At 37.2% G+C, this 22,939-nt stretch overlaps 1 protein-coding gene across 3 annotated transcripts in view; it reads left to right on the top strand.

Annotated features, from left to right (window-relative positions):
• The window catches only part of PDE7A (phosphodiesterase 7A), a 75,937-nt gene extending 54,411 nt beyond the window's left edge, over positions 1-21,526 (top strand). For all 3 annotated transcript variants that reach the window (XM_071420307.1, XM_071420317.1, XM_071420326.1), the window contains 10 exons: positions 5,764-5,915; positions 7,622-7,685; positions 9,940-10,035; positions 12,516-12,616; positions 14,801-14,932; positions 15,232-15,323; positions 15,939-16,083; positions 16,929-17,025; positions 18,016-18,096; positions 19,403-21,526. In XM_071420307.1, the coding sequence (XP_071276408.1) occupies positions 5,764-5,915; positions 7,622-7,685; positions 9,940-10,035; positions 12,516-12,616; positions 14,801-14,932; positions 15,232-15,323; positions 15,939-16,083; positions 16,929-17,025; positions 18,016-18,096; positions 19,403-19,614 (1,172 nt within the window). In that variant the 3' untranslated portion in view covers positions 19,615-21,526. The remainder of the gene's footprint in view (positions 1-5,763; positions 5,916-7,621; positions 7,686-9,939; positions 10,036-12,515; positions 12,617-14,800; positions 14,933-15,231; positions 15,324-15,938; positions 16,084-16,928; positions 17,026-18,015; positions 18,097-19,402) is intronic.
• The last annotated feature ends 1,413 nt before the right edge of the window (positions 21,527-22,939 follow it).

The raw sequence follows: 22,939 nt of genomic DNA, 5'->3' as shown, positions 1-22,939 counted from the left end.
AATATTTATGAATGTGTATATAGTTACATATTGTACATTAAAACCAAAACAGTATGGCTTAATATTTTTTTAAGCAGAAGATGAAGTGTAGTGCCTTGCAATGATGCTAGTCTTCTAAGTGGTTCTAAGAAAGACAGGAACTATAGGGAAGTAATTTAGACCCCAATAATCTAAATTAGTCTTTTTATGTAACTTTAAAATACTTACTAAAATTATATCTTCCAAATGAAGTAATGGTTTTCTAGAACACTTGAATACTGAATGTTGTAAAAATATTTTAAAATTCAAACCATGAGTGGTAAACATTCAGGGGAGTTAAATAGCAGGACTTAATTTAGAAAAACCCACAAACATTCATGGATCTAATATAGTGCATTTCTTAATGGTTTGATGGGAATAGATGTGAAATTAGAATGGTTATGGGTCCCTCTAGTGGTGGGAAGTGCTAGATCCTACTTTCAAATTATTAATAAATTGAAAATTATTTTTATTCTGGAAAGATCGATCTTTAGAAAGGTGCATCCTTAGATGGTTTTAATTGGCATCTAAAATGGAATATTTCTTTCCAACAAATATTTACAGGTAGTGGAAATTTTCAGAGGATGTGTCAGGTTTAGTGATAGTATCTGCTATGTCAAACTGTTAATTGTGCAGTTGGGTTAATACGGAAAATTCACGAGAGATCACTTTGTTAAAAGAAGATAATTCCTTCATATTTTTGGGGGAAAAGCCTTCTCTGGTGGGCCAATGCTCACCTCAAAGTTCAGTTTTTACATCCAAACATAGGAAGGATCAAATACTCAAATCCTTTTTTTTTCCTTAATTTTTTTTGGTGGTAGTGATACCCAAGATCCTCAATTAAGCCCTTTTTATTGGTGTGTAGCAAAACTCAGTGCTTTTTATAATGGATAGTTTTCTATCTGCCTTTTAGGCTGTAGCAAGGAAGAAACGGAGGTAAAGTTCTTAAAGCTGGATAGCCTTGTTTTAACCAGATTGCTGTCAGAGGGTGTAAGTCTGTCTTTGCATTATAAGAAAATTGAAGTACATTGCTAGGGTTTAAGGTTCCATTAATAATTAAACCAAATGATAATTGTCATTCTTCCTTTTGTGGACTGTCCTTAATATACAAAAGATAGAATTATTTTGAGGCTAAATCCATCAGTATATTGGGATCTTTTAAGTGATTGTCACTTGTCTTTACTTCAGCTTTTTATATTGGCATGAGAAAAATAAATATTTAATACCCTTGTAAAATGTGCTAAAACATTTTATTTTAGGTTTTCATGAAGTTAAAAGATTGGGAGTGGGAAGAGATTAAAATTAGTGTCTCGGAATACAGATGAAATCTGTTGCATGAAGGCGACTTGTGTTATTTTATTGCTATATATGCATCACATTAGCAAAATAACTGATATTAATAACCAGAATTGCTTCTTTTTTTTATTTTAGAGAAAGGAATTTTTTATTATACCAGCATCTCACTTAAGATGCTTAGAAACAAGAATATAACCATTTTTATCAAACAAACAAAAAGCCCCAAAACCTGTGATTGATGCTTTGGATGATAACTTGAATTTCCAAAGGAATGGCAAGAGGAAGTCATAGGACAGCTGCTGTTGAGTAGGCACTAAGCCCTACAGTTCACCTTCTGGTTCCTTGCATCAAAAGCACTTCTTAATGCTATAGTGTCCTTCTTAACCTGCCCATCATCCCAACTTTGCTTTCATTCTCTTTCAGTTCAAAAAGCTGTAAATATCAAATTTATTTTACTGTTCTAATTTGTCCGTAAACTGTCCTTGTGAGCAAATAGTCAATATTGGATATTAGAAGGGGATTTAGCACACTGAAGGCTCCAAATGAAAGTAAAGATGTTTGGGCTGGGAGATGTTTTTGCAGCATGCTTGTTCATGAGCAAATGCAGTGCACTCTTCATTCTTTAGTCTTCTTTCCATAATCTATACATTACTGAGCCTTGGTTTGGTAGTGTCTCTGAAATTAGCATCTCTTTTCATGACTCGTGATAGAAGCGGGGAGGTTGTCATTCTCATATTAATCATGCATCTAAAGAGAATGAATGTGCCAGGAGAGAAATGCCAAGTTTCCATTGCACAACTGTATCATTCATTTTACCAGTCTTTTCCATTAACTGGCCTTAGCTGATCTGCCAAAACCACAAAACACTTGGTTTTTGTGTCCTTAATAATAATTGATATGTGAGGGAAAGGAAAAGGCAGGCACAGTAGCTATCAGTGTTCCTGCAGCTGGAGAATGTATCTTCCCCTCACCCCCTTCCTTGAAAGCCAGCTATTTTCTGTTTCAGCCTCCCCTTTAAATTAATAACCTGTCAGACCTCTGCATCTGACTTGCTTATTCTGAATTGTCCTGGGGTAAATGTTTAACTGTTAAAAAGAGAAATTTAGTTTTTGGCTTAGTGTAGTCCCACAAATCAGGTGCTCTGGAGCTGCAGAGGGATGGCAATGCTCAAAATCTCTTTTCTAATTTGGAAGTTACTCTGATCATTTCAGATCTAAAGGATAAAGACATTTATTTAGTTAAGGTGTTATTATCTAGCTTGGGCTATCCATGTGCAATAACTAATAGCTCAAAGGGAAGCTCAAAGCCCAGCCCATGGGGAGGAACAGCCCCACCACAAGCAGGGGCAGCCCTCAAGTGACTTGGCAAAAAAGGAACTGGGTCTCCTGGTGGGCACCAAGTTAAACATGAGCCAGCCATATCCCCTTGCTGCAGAGAAAGCAAGTGGACTGCAGCAGGAGGAATATTGCCTGCAGATTCAGGGGGGTGATCCCTCTCCTATGTGCAGCATCAGAGGCCTCACCTGGAGTCCCTGTCTGGGCTCCCCAGGAAAAGAGAGACATGGACATACCAGAGAGAGTCCAGCAAAGGGTGAGGAAGATTAAAGGGCTGATGAGAAAAGGCTGAGAAAGCTGGAACTGTTCAGCCTACAGGAGGCTCAAGGGCAAACTTCTCAATGTATGCAAATACCTGAAGGGAAAGTTCAAAGGAGACAGAGCCAGGCTCTTTTCAGTGGTGCCCAGTGTGAGGACCAGAGCCAATAGGCACAAACTGATGCACATCAGGAAACACTTTTTCACTGTGAGGGTGGGTGACCAAGTGTTGACACAACAAGAGAGGTTGTGGAGTCTGCATCCTTGGAGATGCACAAAAGCCTCTGGGAGATGGTTCTGGTCTAGGTGACTTGGCTTGAGCAGAGGAGTTTGACCAGATGAACCTCATCTGGTGCTTTCCTACCTCACCAGTGCTGTGATTCTGTAATAAGCAGCACTGCTGCTAGGAAAGCTGGAATAATGTAGGCTTTGCTTTTTTTTTTTTTTAAATGAGGGGTAGAAAACCTAGGATTAATGCATAGTAGAAGTGGTTTACGAGCTAGGCAAGTTTGGTGATAATTTAGAGTTTAAACATATTTATAAGATGAGTAAGTGTCAATAGCTTATTGCGAAGAGAACAACGGTTCAGCTTCACAGAAAACCAAGTAACTCATTTGCCTCTGTACCTCTATCATCTTCAGAAAAAATCCTGAAGCAAGAAGATGTGCAACCCCTCCTAAATGACTTTGAATACAAGTATAGGTGGAACACAGGCCTGTACTGCCAAATTATTGCATTTCTGTGTTCTGTTGTGTATTTTGCTGCCAGAAGCTGCTGTTTTCCTCGTAGTACCTACAGTGTACTATTCCCTCCAAGATTAACGGGTGGTACCTGTGTGGGGAAACTTAATTTGTAGCATGACAACAAAAACAAGTTTTTGTGAACTGTAGATCTGTAGAAGACCTCTTGAGAACTAGAAAATTAACTATGCTTTGTGACTTTGTGGGTATTTTAGATAATTTTATAACCTAAATATAATAATTTTATTTTATTATATTTTCAACCCAATAATTTCTATTTTGAAATTTGGCTCTGAGGGAAATGGATCAAGAGTGGGGGAGAGACACTTCTTACTGGTAGCATACATTGCATTAGCAGCAGCAGCTGTATTGCTCCCTGCTTCTCTATTATGCAGGCTGGTAGTGCTCAGACTGTAACATCATGGTCACAAATATGCTTAGAAATATTGGTAAAGTAATGTAGCATGACAGAATCTATTTATTTTCCTGCTGTACACATGAATGTTGCTTTATAAGCAACCTTTATCATATGTAGTACATCTGTTTACTTAATAAATAAACCCCTGGGATATATTATAGGTACCAGTGTCTTCAGAGGAAAAGCCCTTGGCCTTGAGAATGATAGCTTGAAGAAGGGTACTTCATGTGGAGATGTCTGTGTTAGCCCTGAACTTCAGTGTCTTGATGAAGTGTTTCAGGCATGTCTGAAAGAACAGTCAGTTGTGTCAGTTGAATCAGCTCTATTTAGAGGTGTTTTATTAGTGTATTTTGGGAATTAATATATTAATGTAATTGCTGTAATTGCTATGAGCTAGCATAGAACAGAAAGCAAATTGGAACTTCTGCAGGGAGAAGAATTAAAATGGATAAAGATTTATGTTATGCAGAATTAAGCTGCTGTCACTAGGAATCACTGAGACTTTTAGTTCAGATTGTCAATAAGGCCACACCTTCCTGTGTACATTTTAGACTGACTTTAAGAATAAAAGTTGTAACTCCTTACTTCAGCAACTTCTAATATGTCTCATTTTTGAAAGGACAAGAGGTCTGTGCTACAGACTTGTGATAATTTTTTTTATTATCTGTATTTTTAAAAAATAGCATGTTGGCATTGACTTCCTTACTTAATACCTCTTTTTTGAAATTTTACTATTTAACATGAGTCATTTCAGGCAGGTTGAGTGAATATCAAGATAAGATTTTTGGCTTTCTGTTGGTTATATAAAACTGCAGTTGGGGGGGGCACTGTTGAAAAGAAAGTCAAGGCTGAGTTTGGCCTAATGTAATTCAAAATGAGAATATCTGGCTCGCTACAAAGGAGCTGTAGCTCTATGTAGTTTGATGCTGGGGTTTCTTAAACACTTCAGGTATATCAAATGGAACTGGACATAAACTAGTATTGGTCATTTGTGTAAATCGGTTTACCTAGTACAAGTAAAGCAAAATATTTGGATTAATCTTTGGAAAGAGGTTGAAATAATTTTCTGTTGTGTTTTCACCATACTGGGAAACAGAATTAGATATGCTGTGAACATAAATGTCATAATTGTTTGGCAGAAGAGTGTAGTTATTTGTAAAAGCACCAAAATTACTTGAGTGTGTTTAAAACTTCAGCATAGTAGAGTTAAGAGATTTTTCTGAGCTCTAAACTGTGTAAAAGTAATTTGTACTTGCTCAAAGCCTACTTGTATCTCCTGTATCAACACTGAGTGTCTGATACTTTATTGCTGGTGTATATGTCATCTTAGGTGATTTGTTAGGGACATGGATTGGATGTGTATCCATGACACCAATTTTCCAAAAATAATTTGTTTGCAGTACTGTGTGTGTTTTTAAACAATATCAATAATATTTTTGTCCTTTCAATAACAGAGTTCCTTAAAAAGATGAGTTGCAGCTATGATTTAAGTATTTGTTTTTCTTCACAGGATGCTTACACAGAACATATTTTTTTCAAATCTGTGGCTCTGTATTTAGTATTAATAAAAATATCTGTATTTGTGCTGAAATGTTTGATACTCAAAAAAGGGCATTATCTTTATACCAAACTTCCCTGAGCACTTGTCTTTTTGATAAAGGTTTTTTAGAGAGAGTGTTTATTTTCTTGTTTTTTGTAGCAAATTCTGAAATCGAGGTCTCTGTGTCTGCAAGAAATGTGAGAAGGTTGCTTAGTTTCCAGCGATACCTGAGATCTTCCCGTTTTTTCCGTGGTATCACTGTTCCAAATTCTTCAAACATTTTAGATGATGATTATAATGGACAAGCAAAGGTTGGTTGCTTGATTTTTTTATTTTTTTAAAGTATGTTTTTCTAAATGCTTGCTGGTATATATAACTATATCACATATTAAAAGGGCAACCAAACACCAATTTTAAGCATATTTTTTGTGTATGTATTTTTATGTGTTAATATATATATATATATATATATATATATATATATATATATATATATATATATATATATGTATATATTGTAATGAAATTGAGACAAAATTTCATGGTCAGTAGCAAACTCCTCTACTGCCCACAAGTTTACTTGGATGATTTTTATGTTGCTAGTGTTTTTGTTGTTGTTTTGTTTTGTTGTTTTTTTGGTTTTTTTTTAATAACTGGTGAACTAAGGATGCCCTTGAATAATTGAAGAAAAAATGAAGAGAGGAAAATGTATCTGTACTTAAGAAATGTAATGGAGCAATTTAGACAACTGTTCCCTTTGATTTTTAGTCCAACCTCACTAGTGAACAACTGGAAGAGTGACTGCCTGAATTCAATAAAGTACAGTAAATGGATTTCTCAGGACATGCTTATGTCAAACTGACTTTTTCTTTGGTAGGCACTTCTAGAGAAGAAATGTGATAGCTGAAATACACTTGTTCAGCACTAAAGCAGGGAAAGCAGATACTGGGAAGAGAGTTGGTGCTAAGGGAGCAGCTACCTGGATGAAAGGCTGCTGTATTTGCCACAGAGGATGGAAAGTGCTGAAGGGGATTGAACAGGCAAAGGTTATTCAGGTTATTCAGTATCTCAAAGGCTGTGTCACTGCATGCAGTGCTTTTTTGTCATCTGACACAGAAAAACAATATACCAATATACTTACAATACAATGGCTGTGTCCATGCTGAATATCATCAGGCTGTGGTGTACAAAAATATTGGAGAACCCGGAGAATGGATCTTAAAAATGTACATGCAATTTAATAATAAAAATATACTGTTAATGCTTTTGTTTCTTCTGATAGCAGAGTTTTAGCAGCTGGTAGAGAAAAGCTAGAACCAATAATTAGGTCACAAAACAGCTCTACCAAATTAATGAGAATAGGAGAAGGCAGGACTCTGTTGTAAAATGTGCTGGACAGGTATTTCTCATACTGGTAAGGGAGGCAAAGATTGGGACTGCTCAACTCTGGTGAGGCCTCTTGCACTGTTTGCTGTTCTTGGTCATTCCTGTTGTGGGAAGAGCAGTTTATGTGGAACAGATGTGATAAAGATGTGCTAGTTGAGTGGGGTGAAAAGTCAAAAGCCAGGTTCTTAAATTAAAATGCTTATACAATGGCTCAAATATCTTGTGAATCACAAAGATACTGTTCTGTAAGCAGGGGGAAAAAGGAAAAGGTAAACAACCACACAGAGATTAATTTGCTAGTCTGAATGCAGAGTCATTCTGCCATACTATTTCTGATTTGAGCCTAATTGTTTTTAATTGTCTTTTGAGAAATTGATGGAAGGTTGAAAGGAGGATCTCCAACCAGTTCTGCCAAGGCACTTATTGTTTGGTTATTTCCCTCCAGTCTTTTTATTTGTAAATGTGTGGTGTTGTTCAGTTACCAGACAAATTTAATTATTCTTTTACTACTATTTTTTATGTAGAAATTCTAAAGACTTGATCTGTCTCTGAAATCTTAAATACTCCTCCGAGCTACAGGAAGATAGACATATACTGATTAAAAAATGACAGCTTTTGTGTTTCTTTTCAGTGTATGCTGGAGAAGGTTGGAAATTGGAATTTTGATATTTTTCTTTTTGATAGACTGACAAATGGTGAGTTTACTTTTGGTATTTCATTTGTGCTTTATCTTTTTGCATAACTTAACTATGACACTTATGTTGCAGTGTTGTTTGTGATTGTTTGTTTGCTAAAAAGTGCAAATTTCATCAGGTACTACTTACCAATTTAATAGTTTTTAATCTGAGTCCTAGTTTGCCTGGTCACTCCATTAAAATAATGATACTGTCAATACTGATACTAATAATTGGTTTTTAGAAGAGGCCCTTTATGTATTTTATAGGTTGTTGTTCTCTCTTAGTAATTTAAAGCAGTAATTTGAATACAAATTGACAAATTTTATGATGTTTGACTTCTTTTTTTTGATTATGAGGTGCTGGTAATTTTTATGGTTCTGTCCAAAAGGTCATTTATATTGATCAAGTATTTTTCTGATAAATGTAGTGTTAGATAGAATAGTTCTATTACTTTATAGTGCTGTAAGAGGCATGGTGGTGTTAATCCATTATAATTATGACATAGAATACTTGGGGAATTGGGAGTTGAGCAGTGGGAGGCTGCTGTACACATCACTTGCACAACATAGAAAAAGGAAGAGACCATTTTGGTGACTTTTGTGTGCCCATTACAAATAGCAGTAGGAACTACAGGAATAGTTGGTTAAAAAAACCAAAACCCAAGTATTGTTCATTTGTAGGCAGAAAAAGAGATCTGTAAATGTGCTGGGAAGGAGGAGGGAGGGCTGCTGCACTGGGCAGGGTGAAGTTTTGCGTTATAATCTCAGCAATGGCAGCTGGGTTTTGAGCAGAATGGAAGGAGGAGATGAGCAAGTCCAATATCACAGCAACATTTGTGCCAGTGTGGGAAGAGAATGGAGGGCAGCTCTTGCAGATTTTGCAGCAGTCATGTGGAGTAGGTAGCAAAGTTGCAATTAAAGTTGCCAGAACAAGAAATTAAGTTCGAAAAGGAGAATGTGGCACCAAAAGATCTTTTTCTCCTCTGTTTCATTGAAGGGGTGCTTGGCTTAATCAAATGTAAAAGCAGTAACCTCACAGTTATTTTTAATACAGAAGTTGGATAGAAAAAAATGAAAATAGCAAAGACTTGTAAAAATAGAATGCTTATATAGATAATGATAAACTTTATATAACTGAATAAAAAAAGCTATGTGCACAAGTTAACATGTAAGCATAGCTTCTTTAGATTAGTTTATCAAATGAGAGAAGTCTGAAGTCATCCTTCTCATAAGAGCCCTCTCTACCTTTTAGATGTGCTTTTTTCAAATACATTTAAAGTACTACCAGAAGAGCTTCTATTGTGGAAGCCTTACAATATCACCATCCATTTTGCATCCTAATTAAATAATTTTGATGAGGCAGGTTGTTCTTGAAAGTTTGTAAGGGCAGAATGCTTTATATAAAATTCTGCTGGATGAGCTGCCCTGGATGAACCTCTGTGGAGGAATTTCCCCAGTAAATGTTGTTCCAAGAATTGCATATTTATTTCATTGTGAAGATGTGACATGAGAATACATTAATTCTAGTCTAGTAATAAACTTTATTTAGAAGAAATTGTTGTGTCCTTGTACCTCAGTTTCTGTCTGTGCTAGTTTTTGTAGTGCTAAATGAAGGTTCTCAGCCATGATGTTGTTTGCAGAGCAAATAATGGACAAGCTATTAAAAAATAAACATTGTGCTCTGTGTCTCTTATGGTTTTACTTATTTTACCACTGCAAAAGATTGTAATAAAGCTATGAGTAGACAACATATATTATAAGCTTGTAAGAGTATACATTTTTTGTAGAGTTCCAGGTAAAATAAGAAGTCCAGCAAAATACATGATGAAAATGAGAGAGAGCATATTTGCAATGTCCTCTAATCAATAGTGTTGCCTAGCTTTTCTCTTTGCCTGATTACATTTGTATTTTGTATATGTGTTTGTGATATGTTGCATAAATATAATTATAAAATGGAATATAATTATAATAGATTTGCATGTTGAAACAGGTTTTTTAATGTTCAGTAACATTTTCTTCCTATCAGTTGCCATTGGACAGTTGGTGAATGCATTAGAATTAAGCAAAACCACTGGTTACTAGAGACAGCTAATGGAAACTTGTCATGTAGTAAGATTTAATATTTATGAATTGGTGTAGAATATCATGACTTGGTGTAAAAAAGTTCGCTTGTATAATTTTTGTGACCAATTTGTTTGACAGAATACATTTCTTGTGGAAGAGTCACTGATTTCATGGCTTCCAATGAATTAGTATTTTCATCTTATTTTTAGGAAACAGTCTAGTCAGCTTAACCTTTCATCTGTTTAATCTACATGGACTAATTGAACACTTCCAATTAGATACGATGAAACTTCGTAGATTTTTGGGTAAATACAGCTTTTTATTTTGATGAATATTGCTGTTTATCTGCATTTTTATACCTTAACTGAAGTCCTGGTTGTAGTTTAGCAATAAGGTTTGAAGGGTACTGATGCAATCTACATTGTGCAGTGATTTAAATTATATTAATTAAGACGATCTCTCAAAGTTTTTATGAGTATACAATTTTCTGTGTTAAATCCAAATAAGTATTAAGAAGTTTAATAGTTTCATAGCTGATGCTGTATTCTATTTATTAAATCTATTTAGTATCTATTAAACAATCAGGAATATATGTGTCATTGTGTGACATGTGTATTGGGAAAGGCTAGACAGCTCCTTTCTTTGTTCTGATTTTTAGTTCTATATTGATCTTTACTTTTTCCAATGATACAGCTTCCTAACTGTATGGAATATGTCAGAAATATGTTTTGGTGCCAGTTTGGTGTTACCCCTGCTTGCTCAAATTCTCCTACAAGTAAGCATTGCACTGTGGACATAGTTTCTCCCTGGACAAGAGTACAGGACAATTTTAATTTAATGTCTGGGCCTGTGTCACTGGAATGCTTCTTTGAAAATAATTGTAAATGCAATGTAGAATATTCAAACCAAGTGCTACATTCACTTGACAGAGCTGTCTGCATCCCAACACATAGACAGGTGCTGGTATGAGACCTCCTTCCTTTGGTTCTTCTGTGACGGTATCTTTAATTTTGTGAACTGGGATGATTTTTTTAACTGACCAGGAGAAACAAGTTTCTGGTCCCTTTCAGCAGTTTTTCACAGTTACAGAGAAAAGCAATTCTGTGGTTACAAAGTTTGTCACTTAACAGGGGAGCAATCACATTTGGAAGTCTTTTCTCCCCTTTCAAGTAAGAGAATGTTTTTGTTTTCACAACTTAGTTCTGGAAGACTAGGACAGCTCAAATGCTCCAGTGCTACACAAAATTCACATTATATGAGAATCTATTGGAATCTTTTTAAACAGAGAAATCTTGATTTTAGTCCTCTATAGAATCTTAACTTTTTTTTTTTTTTTTGTGTATGTGTATATATATATATATACATACATACACACACACACAGAATCTTTCAGTGATTTCCATGATCTGCTTGGAGATCTGCATCTTCTTACTGTGTCTTTACAGGTTCTTATTCCAGACCTAAACCAGGGGAGAAAAAATGCAAAGTACTGCATTCCTGAAAACAGGGTGGTTGTGCTACTCTGATTCTGGCAAACTGTGATCAAAATGTTGACCTAGAACTGCTTTAATAAAATAAGTAAGTTAGGAAAATTGTAAAGTTCAGGTAGCTGGATCAGCCTATGAAGCCATAATAAAATTAAAAAGGAAAGCCAGGGATATATGCATTCATGCACTTGATGTGAGGAATAGGTGGGAGAGAGTTCTACTGCAGGTTAATAAAGCCTAAAGCCATTTATATTGATTTTCATTATTTTTCATATGAGCTGTCACCTATCCATTGAGTACTATTGAGATGACATGGTGGTGACAGTATTTTGACTTTTCATGAACCTCAGATCTCACAAACACCATGTCAGTAATGCTGTAACATTACATTCACACTTACATGGATCCTCTGGCCTTGTAAATTGAGTGGAAAAGAAGCTTGTGGGCATGTTTGTTTGGTGGGACTGACAGACTGTAGTCAGACAGGAAAATGTTCTTTTGAGGTTTGCTTGGAAGAACTAATGTGTAGTTCTTCCAAGCAAACCTCAAGACTTTAGAGATAGTAGGCAAGACTTTAGAATATAGTTTGATTGCTGTGCTCCTTCCCTTCAATCCTTTTTAACATTATAGTTTTTTCATTCCCTGTACTTGAGCTAATGTTGATGCCCTTCAAAAAATTCTGCCTGTAATGTTCCAGGACAGTCAGGAAGATGGAGGAAAGAGGAGGAAAGCAAAGAAGTTAAATAGGGAATATTGAATCTAGGTGTAGTTAGTCAGACCAGCATCTAAATGAGATTATTTTCTAAATTGCATATGGGCTTACATTTGCCTGAGTAGCAAATATGAGAAAATGCCTAGAATACATATAGAAGTGGTTTTCCATGACCACTTTCCTGAATGGGAAAGAAAAACACTTCATATGATGAGTTTTTCAAATTCAAATGATAATTTTCATTTTGTATTCAGTATTGACTCACCATTCAGACAGATTGTCAAAGACAGCCTTCCCTGGGAAGTTCTCAAAGTCAGAGTATCTCAGATTATATATTGATTTCAAGTTGTTTCATTTTTGCTCTGAGGTGACTTTACATGTAGTTGATTTCCTTTAGCAAACACTGTTTCTTTGCATAAAAATCTTACAGCTGCATCATGGTTCAGCTGTTGATTTATTGACTCTGATGCTTTTATTGTATGTAACTTGTGATACTGCATATTTCTGTGCCTAATAGGGGCATATAAAATGGTCTTGAAAAAATTGCAATTTTATTTAAATTTGGATATTTGTTTTTTTCCTGCAGTTATGGTTCAAGAAGATTATCACAGTCAAAATCCTTATCATAATGCAGTTCATGCTGCTGATGTGACTCAGGCCATGCACTGTTACTTAAAAGAGCCCAAGGTAAGGAGCATTGTCACTTTTACATCACTCATACACAAAGAAATATGTGTTTGTGTGTATATGCATATGAATGGATTGTGTGCACATATCACAGAATCATTTAGGTTGGAAAAGACTTCTGAGATGGAGTCCAACCTGTGACCAAACACCACCTTGTCTACTGGACCATGGCACTGAGTGCCACATCCACCTAAACACCTTGATTTAAACACCTCCAGGGACGGTGACTCCAGCACTGTGGACAGCCCATACCAATCTCTAATCACCCTTTCAGTGAAGAAATTGTTCCTAATGTCCAGCCTAAACCTCCCCTGGCACAACTTTAAACTGTGTTCTCTATGCTGTCACTGGTTACCTGGGAGAAGCAGCCAAGCCTCCCTGGCTACAGCCTCTTTTCAGGCAGGTGTAGAGAGCAGTAGGTTCATTGATCTTACATAAACCTACATGCATATATCTATGTGTATATGCACATGCAGGTTTTATCAAAAGTAAAGAAACCTAAGAAACTAACAAGAAACACTTTTGAACTCTCCCTTGCCTTCCCTGTTGCTGAGGCTGTGGATTCACAGTTAGTGTGCTTTTCTTTTGTCCCCCCTTCTGAGCTGACATTGTCTTTTGTGTGACTTCCGGCTGAACTAGAGCAAGGAATTAAAGTTGCAGCTATTTAATATAGTGCTGTGCCCCAAGACATTTATATAGAATTGGAGCCTGAGTCAGAGCTGGCAACAATAAACCTGTGTGCTTGTCATCTGGGGTGGTTTTCTTCTTCCATAAACTATCATTACCCTTGCTTTGCTCATCTTTGCTGTTACTGAACAGTTCACTTCTACAAGATGCAGTTCATAGCAATACATTAGGAGTTCTCTTTGGCTTTCTTTTTAAGAAAGGGTAGAGTGGCAGACCTTAAGGAGCTAAACTAATTTAGTGGTTGTTCCTCTACTACTTAGATTGCTATCAGGCTGCTTCAAGTGATGTCTTGAACAGTTTCAGGGCAAAGTCCTGTCCTTCTGTATTAAATTGAAAGCTGTAGTGCTCTGTAGCTAGATGAAAAGTTATCTACCTTGTTGTAGATTATCACCAATCTGGTATTCCCTTGAATAGCTCCTTATTCTGCTTCTGAGGTAAAAACAAGTAAATTTTGGCTCCAGAAAACCTTTTTCAGAGGCTCTTTGCCCACTCCTCCCACTCAGTTTCTCAGTGCTGCTCTCAGACCAATTGGTGCAGTGAGCCTGATTAGAGCTGGTACATGATGAGCTTTTTTATGGCATTCAGTTTGGAAGCTCTGAGCATTTTTTATTTAATACTCGTGATGGAAGTTTTGTAAAGCTTCAGATACAAGAATAGGCTTGGTATTTTTAGTAACATGTGCAGCTACAGTTCAGTGTACTGAACTACAGCTCTGTTTCACTAAAGTACATAATAAACATGTGAGGTGTGATAGATGGCAAAAGCAACGGGGAACATAAACTTCTGTCCTTGCAGGGTGTCTGCTGCAGTTCACCTTTATATGGGCAGAACTGTCCTCTCTGTTTTAGTGCAAACTAGACTTTGTTACTGAGTTTAAACTTTCAAACCACTCTACCACAAGAAGGAACACCTATGAACAGTGACAGTAAGTCCATGTAGATGCATGCTGAGTTAATTGACATGCTCTTTGAAAATATTTATTTGTGGCAGATTTTCCTCCTTTAGTTCTGGTCCTGGTAGACCTTGAAATACAATTTTGCATAAGAGTAGAAATACATTCTAAATAGTTCCAAGTCTTCCAGAGCATTAGTTTCTTCCTCTTAGGAGGAAAGGTTTTCATGCTTTTTAAAATTTAGTATGAATTTAAAGCAGAATAGACACAAATGGACTTGGTGAATGAGAGGGAGAGCTAATTTTAAGAATTTGCTGCTTTTATGGGGTCTGGTTAGGAATCAAGCTTCATTACCAGACACAAAGGATTTTGTGTGCTGGCATTTTTTATGAGTGGACTTTGCCATTCAGAAAGAATAATGCTTAAACCATTGTTGAAATTTTGTAGCTTTTGGGGGGGAAATACTGTGAAAAGTCAGTGGAATGTTAGTTTTACATCTTCAAGATTTTCTCCAAATTTCTATTGGCTGTTAATTACTGAAAATATTCATGCACTTTTTCTAAGGCCTTATTGCATTACTAACATTTGTTGGGTTTGTCTTGCAGCTTTCTGAGTCTTTAACTCCATGGGATGTCCTGCTTAGTTTAATAGCAGCTGCCACACATGATTTGGATCACCCAGGCGTTAACCAACCTTTCCTAATTAAAACAAATCATTATTTAGCGACTTTATATAAGGTAAGGATAAAATCAGTTGTTTTGTTAAAAACAGGTTTGGAGAGGAGTATAGAAAGGAGTATAAATTGTGATGTGTTTAGCTAGTGGTAGGATGGATTGCAGACAGTGTTTCCATGGCACTGGGATAAAAAATTGTGCAAATTAAGTATTCAGGATTTGTGGGTTTTAACCTCTGGGAAAAACAAAAAAGAAGAGAAGAAAATAAAACACGAACCCCAAAACACAGCCAAATTGTATATAGCTCTTCAGCCTAAGAAAAGGGCATTTACTGATATGTGTTATTCCCTTTTAATTCACAGAATACCTCAGTATTAGAGAACCATCACTGGAGATCGGCAGTGGGGTTGCTGAGAGAATCTGGTTTATTTGCACATATGTCATTAGAAAACAGGTATGTTTATACCACATAGTATAGATTAGTTTCAGATAGAAGCAATCTGTCAGCTAAGACAGCCCTGCAAAACAAGATAAGTTATTGCACAGCAGTTTTGAGTACAAAATATAGAGATCTATTTTAAGAATTCCTGGATACTGTGCTGGTGGAGTAGAGCAGTTCATGGTGCAACGTGATACTCAGAAAATAACATGTATTGCAAGCACATTGAAGGAGTGTATTCATGTAGTCAAGCACCTGTTCAGACTAAACTTGGCAGTCTTTTCTCGTTCTGCCACCACAACTGTAGTTTAAAATAGACCATCTTCACCTACTCTTGACAAGAAATAATCTTGAGACAATCAGTTCGTGCATTTTTAAGGGAAAAAAAAAAAAGGAGGGGGAGGAAAAAAGCTAAAAACTGTTTTAGTCTTTCTGAAAGCTGCCAATGAAATATTCTGATATTTCTGTGAATGTTGCAGGAATTTTTCAGGAAAAGAAAACAAACAATTCAGTGAAAAGGCTTATTATAAAGCTTGTATTTCTATAATAATAAATATGATAAAATGCCATGTAGATCTAGTGATGACTGTTGTTCTTAAATGATATGCTTTTGAATGTTTGTTATTTCAGGCAGCTGATGGAGAGCCAGATAGGTGATCTCATTCTTGCCACAGACATCAGCCAACAAAACGAGTACCTGTCCATGTTCCGATCCCATTTGGATAGAGGAGATTTATGTTTGGAGAACGCAAACCATCGTCACTTCATCTTACAGGTAAACTTCCTGCTCGTATTTTTGAAAACAGCATTTTAGTGGAAAAACTAATTTGCTTTAAGATACTAAATACTGCTTCTGCCAGGCCTTCTCCTCTTTCAAAATGGAGCAGAAGTGTCTTTTAGTCTTTCTGTTCCATTACAAAGAGGTTGTTCACTTTAGTTCCCACAGCCAGCACTTCTCCCAAGTGCTGGTGTGTGTTGGTACGTCTGATAACTTGGAGCTGCTGAATCAAGGTGTTTCCAAGACAAGGTTTAGCTCTTCTAACAACTCCATTGCAGCCTCAGAACTGTGAAATGCTTTGTCAGAACATATTTTGGAGAAGGAAAACACTGCTGTTGGGAATCAGTTTGCAGTTGTGCTAGTGAGCTTTAGCAAACATTAAAAACAAAAGCCTTGAGAATCTTCTTAGGTTTGTAGGCATTTTCTTAGTAGGTTCATATTGTGGGCTATAAGAGAAAGTGGACAAACAGATGAGAAGTTCTGTCTTGTGCAAACTATTGCTAAAAATACATGCATGAGAGCCAGAAATGGAAACCACGGCTTGCTTGCTTTGATGCTTCTTTTTCTGTAGTTATTTTTGGTTCCTGTACCAGTGAGTATACTAAATATAGTGGTCCTGAAATACTTTGAGTTGACTGAATTTCCATATTACTCAGGGATGATCATGAGATCTCACAATTCCCTGAGTGTTTTTTAAATATTACAGAACATAACTTTGGAGCAGAAGTGGTAGGTAGGCTTGCTATTCACAAAACCTAAAATAATCTGCTCTCAAGAGTTAAGTAATTACAGGCACTTGAGTTGAAGAAAAGATGATCTAACACTGTGTGTTAACTTGTTAGATGGCTTTGAAGTGTGCAGATATTTGTAACCCCTGTCGGACATGGGAGCTGAGCAAGCAGTGGAGTGAGAAAGTAACGGAGGAGTTCTTCCATCAAGGCAAGTAAGAGTAGAAGTATCTGTTAGTATATCATGTATTCAGTGTGGAGAGAGTGTCCATGAGCCCTAGTCCATTTATATTTTGCACTAACAGAGATGTACAGTATAGGAGTTTTTTACTTCCATGGGTTGTGTCTCCTGCAAAAGGTCAGAGTTAGTAAAACTCAGCAGAGAATCTGCTTAGAATCTGAACCTAGAATGGCTGATAAAATACATCCTTCAGCTGAAAGGTGCTGCAGATTAATAATTATGGCCACTTTAAAATTGCCCTAGTGGTTTCAGCAAATTATGGAATATGTTCATCATGTGTCTTCAATATTTAAGCTTCAGCTGTGAGGCCTGTTGGTAAGCAGGTAAGAGCCAGGGAGATTTTTAGTTACTGTGCAGTTTAGACTACTTCTGTAAGGAGTTAATAAAGCCTTTCATTGGCAAATGGAGTGAATTTGCTCCATTGTTATTAAATTGTTTTATAATAAAATTAAGGGTAGTTTGGTGGACTTGAGACCTGCTAATTTGCACATGAATATGGTAAATGGGGAACAGACTGCTTTATTTGGTGCTAATCATGTGAGACGTAATCTTAGATAAAGGTGATGGGGAAGCAGAAACACAAATTGCCTTTAGCGAGAAATTTCTGAAAGCTAAGCTATCCTCTTCCATATTGCTGAGGGGGGATTAATTTGTCGTTTCTATGACAGTGTAGGTTTTGCAGGAAAGAGGATGGTAATCCTTCAGGAAACTTGTGGTTCTATGGGGTTTCTGTAATTACTGTTTGATGAAAAATACCAAGTATTTAAATACAGTAGTTGTAAGTATTGTTAGTCTGACAGATCTGCTTGGTTTTTTGGGAGTTGGGAAGAGAACTAAATGCATTCCACCAGCTGTAGGGTAGTATCCTTGTTAGCCAACACTCACAGTTCACTTCTGTTAGTGTTTGATTTGGTTGGGGCTTGATGATTTAATCGTTGCATTATGCTTTTGTTTCTTTAGGTGATATCGAAAAAAAATATCACTTGGGTGTGAGTCCACTTTGTGACCGACAGACAGAAACTATTGCCAACATCCAGATTGGTAACTGCAATTCAGTTCATTTTAGTAGATTTCTTTCAGCATGCAATTTGAAAAAAAGCACCTTTTGGATACATTTCCTAGAAGCTGAACATACTCTGTGTATGGCAGCACTTCATTATAAACAGCAATTTTATTTTTATTTGCTACATAACCTCTCTTGGATTGTTTATGAATGGCGCTGCCCTGACAGTCCTGGAGCCCCTCTGTTTCCTCACAGAGCAGGTTCAATAGTGGGAGGCAGCTGTCTGACTTCTCCACACTGCTGCCCAGAACTTTCCTCATCTGAAGGGTGTTTTGGGAAGAGGAGGGTCCCTTGCCCTTGCCATATAGTCTTGGGTGCCTTTTGCAGTGAGCTTGTGACAACTGGGCATGCTGGGTTTAGCTTTTTGGAATGTCAACATTCCCTTTAAATACAGCCTTTAAGGAGGGTGGTGGGCAGAGATGTGATGGAGAATGGTGGATAGCCATTATATTAATAGTTTTTGCTAACCTTGGATTTAAATAGTAAAATGTCTTTTTATAGTTAATTTTAATAAAAGTTGATTATGGAGGTAAAGTGGGACTCAGTTAAAAACATAGTAAAAGAAAAGAACAAATTTAACAACAAGCACAGAATGAATTAATGCTTTAGATTTACACAAAAGCTGATGTGTTCAATCAGCTGCACTGTTTAATTTAGAGTGCTAGGAAATAATATCTTTTTTAATTAAAAGATTCAGTTTTGGCTATCTTACCATTGATTTTTTTGCGTCATGTAAATAGACATTACAAATAAATGAACATGTGCATACACACAAAGTACATCAATGTATTGTTTTGTGGCCTTGTTTAAAAAGTTTCTAAAGGTAGTATTTTAAATTATTTTTAGTCACCCCAGGATTGTGAAAACAATATATTCTTTTTTCCCCTGTGTAGTATAATTCCGACACACTGAAGGGCAATTAATTATAAAATCTTTTAGAACTTTAGGTTTCCTAAATTGTCTTAGTTGCTGATGTTTAGATTTCTCTCCTCCTCCATATTGTTCAGTATTTGTCTTCATTTGGTCATTGCTGTGAAAGGAAGAGGGTGATTTGTAATGCAGTGTATTGATGTTCTTCTGATTAGTAAAATCTTTTACGTTTTGAGAGATTTTTTGTAAAGATGCCCAAAATATCTACATGAATATTTAAATGCACATTGGAAGATAGTAGTTTAACACATTTATTGTTTGCTACTAAATGCTATTTAAAGTATTTAGTTGGAGTATTTTACTTTTTCTCTGTATTTTTGTTTATTTAATCTGCCTGTTTGCTTGTTTCTGAAGGTTTTATGACTTACTTAGTGGAACCACTGTTTGGGGAATGGGCCCGGTTTTCCAACACGAGGCTGTCTCAGACAATGCTTGGCCACCTGGGACTGAACAAGGCAAGCTGGAAGGGAGTGCAGAGGGAACAGTCGGGCAGCGGTGACGATGTTGACCCCACTTTTGAGGAAATGGACTCAGACATTTTACCTCAGGAACCTCGATTGTCCTGACCTCAATCTCCATGACAAAACTGCCTCTTCCCTCGGTATCCACACGGTTGGATTCAAGGAGACACATGCCAGCCCAAGGTTTTGGTAGAATGGTAAAATGATGCCAGCATTATTTATTTCCAAGTTTTCCTTTGACACAGACCATTTGACCCAGAATTTTTTTAAGCCACCAGACCTGAACATAGAGCAATATGCACCCGCCTCAGTTGGTTGTCGTTCGGAACCTCGAATATGCAAAGCACAGCAGCGACCGAGCCTCGGAGCAACGGGACGGAAGCGTCGCCGTGCCCCCTGGCTTGGGTTTTCTCATGATATTTGGAATACGGTCTTCAAATCTAAGACTTGACATGGATTGTTCCACTCCCTTGGAATTTAGCAAGACTTGCATAAATGTGTTCAAAGCATACCTTCCACTCAGTCCCTGTTTTAATACGGAAATGTGAAGTGCCCATCCTCTGCTGCCTCTGGCAAGACTCGATGTTTACAAATGTACTCTGAAACTGTCGGTTCTAGACTTAACCTTTGCGCATGGCTGTGAAGGAACCACTAACTTGGGTTTTTTGCTTTTTTAAAAGAAAAAGATCAAATTTGAGACTGCAGCTCTTGTTTCTTTGGATGCCAGAAAAGCCTCCCATTTGCCATAATTTTGTTTGTGCACTGGGAACTGAGCATTCATCATAGAGCACAGCCAAGCTTTACTCCAGTGCTGTATGGGAATGCAATTTTTTAACAGCGAAAAAACACTTCTGAATCTGGGAAGGGAAGGGGTGGGGGGGAAGCGTCCGAACTGCATTGCGATTCTGCAGTGGGAACATCGCATGTTGTTCTCACTATTGTACACTTGAACTGCACATGCAAGAAAAAGGTGGAATGTCTAAACACCATAATCAGCTCAGGGTATTTGCCAATCTGAAATAAAGTGGGATGGGAAGCGTGTCCTTCAGAACAAGGGTACAAATGCCCCTTTCGCTGCAGCGTGTGTGTATGTGTGGGTGTGTGAGTACGTTTGGGACGGGGGAGGGCGGGAGGGCTCGGGGAAGGGTTTGAACGGCAACATTTTTTCTTTCTTTTTTTTTTTTTTTTTTTAATTTATTCTTTTAGAATGTGACAATTTCATGAACAGCCACACTGGGGAGGAAACTGTAACAAATTGCTACAGATGCCTTAAACTATGCACAAAGCTAAGTGACCAAATTTGTTTTTGATTTGAAAAAAAAAAATAAAAAAAGTGCATTGTTTACGTATTCCTCCCTCTACTGAAACATTACCCACTGATGGATTTTTGATGGGAAAAGGAGAAAATGTTTTTTAGGACAAAATTAAGGACTAATTTTAAACTTTAAAACATTCCATTTTTGTAATTTGTTTTACATTGTTTTAAGTACAGTAAGCACAACTGTAATCTAGTTTGAGAAACTGGTGCTTTCTTTTAGTTCATTTGTATTTCCCTGTTATTATTGTAAAAGACTGTTTATTAATTCTGTTTACAGTTTGTTGCAACAGCCATTTTTGGAAGAGAGCTTCAGCGTAAAGCCATTTGTAAAGGCTTTGCCATATTCATTTTAATATGTGCCTGTTGCTGTTAACTTTTAATTAATAAAACAAAATCTTTTCACATTATGCTCCTGTACATTTAAGTTATGACTGAGTCCAGCGTTGTGGAAAGGTAGCTAAGGTTGCAGTCAGCTTCCACTGTAAAACTAAGCCAACTTTTGGATTTGAAAATACTAGTCCTCATATGCCAAAATTTATTGCCTCTTGGAGCTTGGCCTTTTACTGTTTGAAAAGCAAATCCTGACTTACCTGATTGTTTCCCTTCTAAAACTGTTTATTATTCTTTCATGTTCCCTGAAGTAGTATCATTAATCTCAAAGTGGCCATGTTTAAAGAAATAAATTTCTAATGAAACCATTCTTTTGAGCCTGCGTGAACTTCCTTCCTTTGCTGTCAGTGCAAGTTCTTGATGTTGACTCCAACACAGAAGGACCAGATGGGACAAGGAGCTCTGGTTGTAATTTTCAGCCATTTTTGACAGGTTGCCTTTGAAAGGGTGCTTAAAGCTGGGAGAATACAGAGGTAAGAACTTTGTGTAACATAGCACAGAGAAACTGAGAGAAACTTAGTACAGAGCCAGACTTAACTGGGTTAGATGTGGGAAAGTACTGATTCCTCTTGGACTTTTCTGAATGAAATGTGCCAAACTTGCAGCTATTTTCAAAATGACAACTAAGAGAAGTCTGATGATGCCTTTTGTGACACATTTCTAAAAAATGAACTTGGTTTAAAGAGCATCAACTGCATTTTTAGTTTTGCTACTTGTTACAGGAATATGTTAATATGTAATTTTAAAGAAAATTAATAATAATAATAATACAACAAATAGGTATATGGAGTATTTCAACATAGTATTTATAAAGAGCCTGTGATTTTTAACGTTGTGTAAACTTGCTGTCCTTTGCTCTGACAGGACCCAGAAGAGCTTGTCAAAATGTAAAACGGGAGGAGTAGTTTTATTCCAAGCCACCCTTCCTAGAAAGGGGTCTCTCTACCAGACTGGTAGAAAGACTGCTTCTAATCCCACCTCTTCATGCATGTGGAAGTGTCTGTCATTGGACTTGAAATAAGAAAAACGCTTTTTCCATGCTGGCTAGGAGTGCCCTCCACAAATCCACGCTGAACTTAAAACATTCCTGCAGCTTCAGCATTTCACGTGAGAGCCGAGAGCCCAGGCAAGGCAGGCACAGGAGCGAGGGTCCCACAGCGCTTGGGAGCCCCTGGAGCCCAGAGCCCTGCTGGGGAAGGGGCCAGGCCCCCCAGCTGTTCCAGGCCACAGATCTGCTCCCAGCACTGTTCTGTACACAGGCACAAACCGGCCTCAGGCCATGGCCAAGGGGGCCCAGCCTCCATGAGTGGCCTTAGTTTGAGCACTTGAGGTGTTTTTCTGTGGGCAGTGGCACTGTGTGCAATTTCAAGGAAAAAGATACACATTAAGGTACAGTGTAAGATATTTGATGGCAACTTAGTGATTTTCTGGCACAGATGACATTTCTTTTGCAGTAATTTTACATCACTGCTAAAGCTCATTTCTGGTGCCGGATACCCCAGTTCAGGTGAGCAATGTCTGGTGTGGATGATCCTCATGCTTTAGCCTGGTTTAAGAGGTCAAGTGACATCTTGAATTTTACAGGTTTGTATTTAACTGGGCTGCCAGAGGACCTCAGTGTACCAGGGGACAGAGAGGCTGTTGAACAAGTCCCTTCCTGCTATCCTTGTGCTGAGGCATAAACGCCCCACTGGCTCCTGAGAACCACTGTTTGTTTGTTTG

The sequence above is a fragment of the Agelaius tricolor genome, unplaced genomic scaffold, assembly GCF_023055355.1.
Source record: "Agelaius tricolor isolate 1412-34295 unplaced genomic scaffold, bAgeTri1.0.p SCAF_2, whole genome shotgun sequence".
Classification (NCBI taxonomy): domain Eukaryota; kingdom Metazoa; phylum Chordata; class Aves; order Passeriformes; family Icteridae; genus Agelaius; species Agelaius tricolor.
This window is presented reverse-complemented; position numbering and strand designations above follow the sequence as displayed.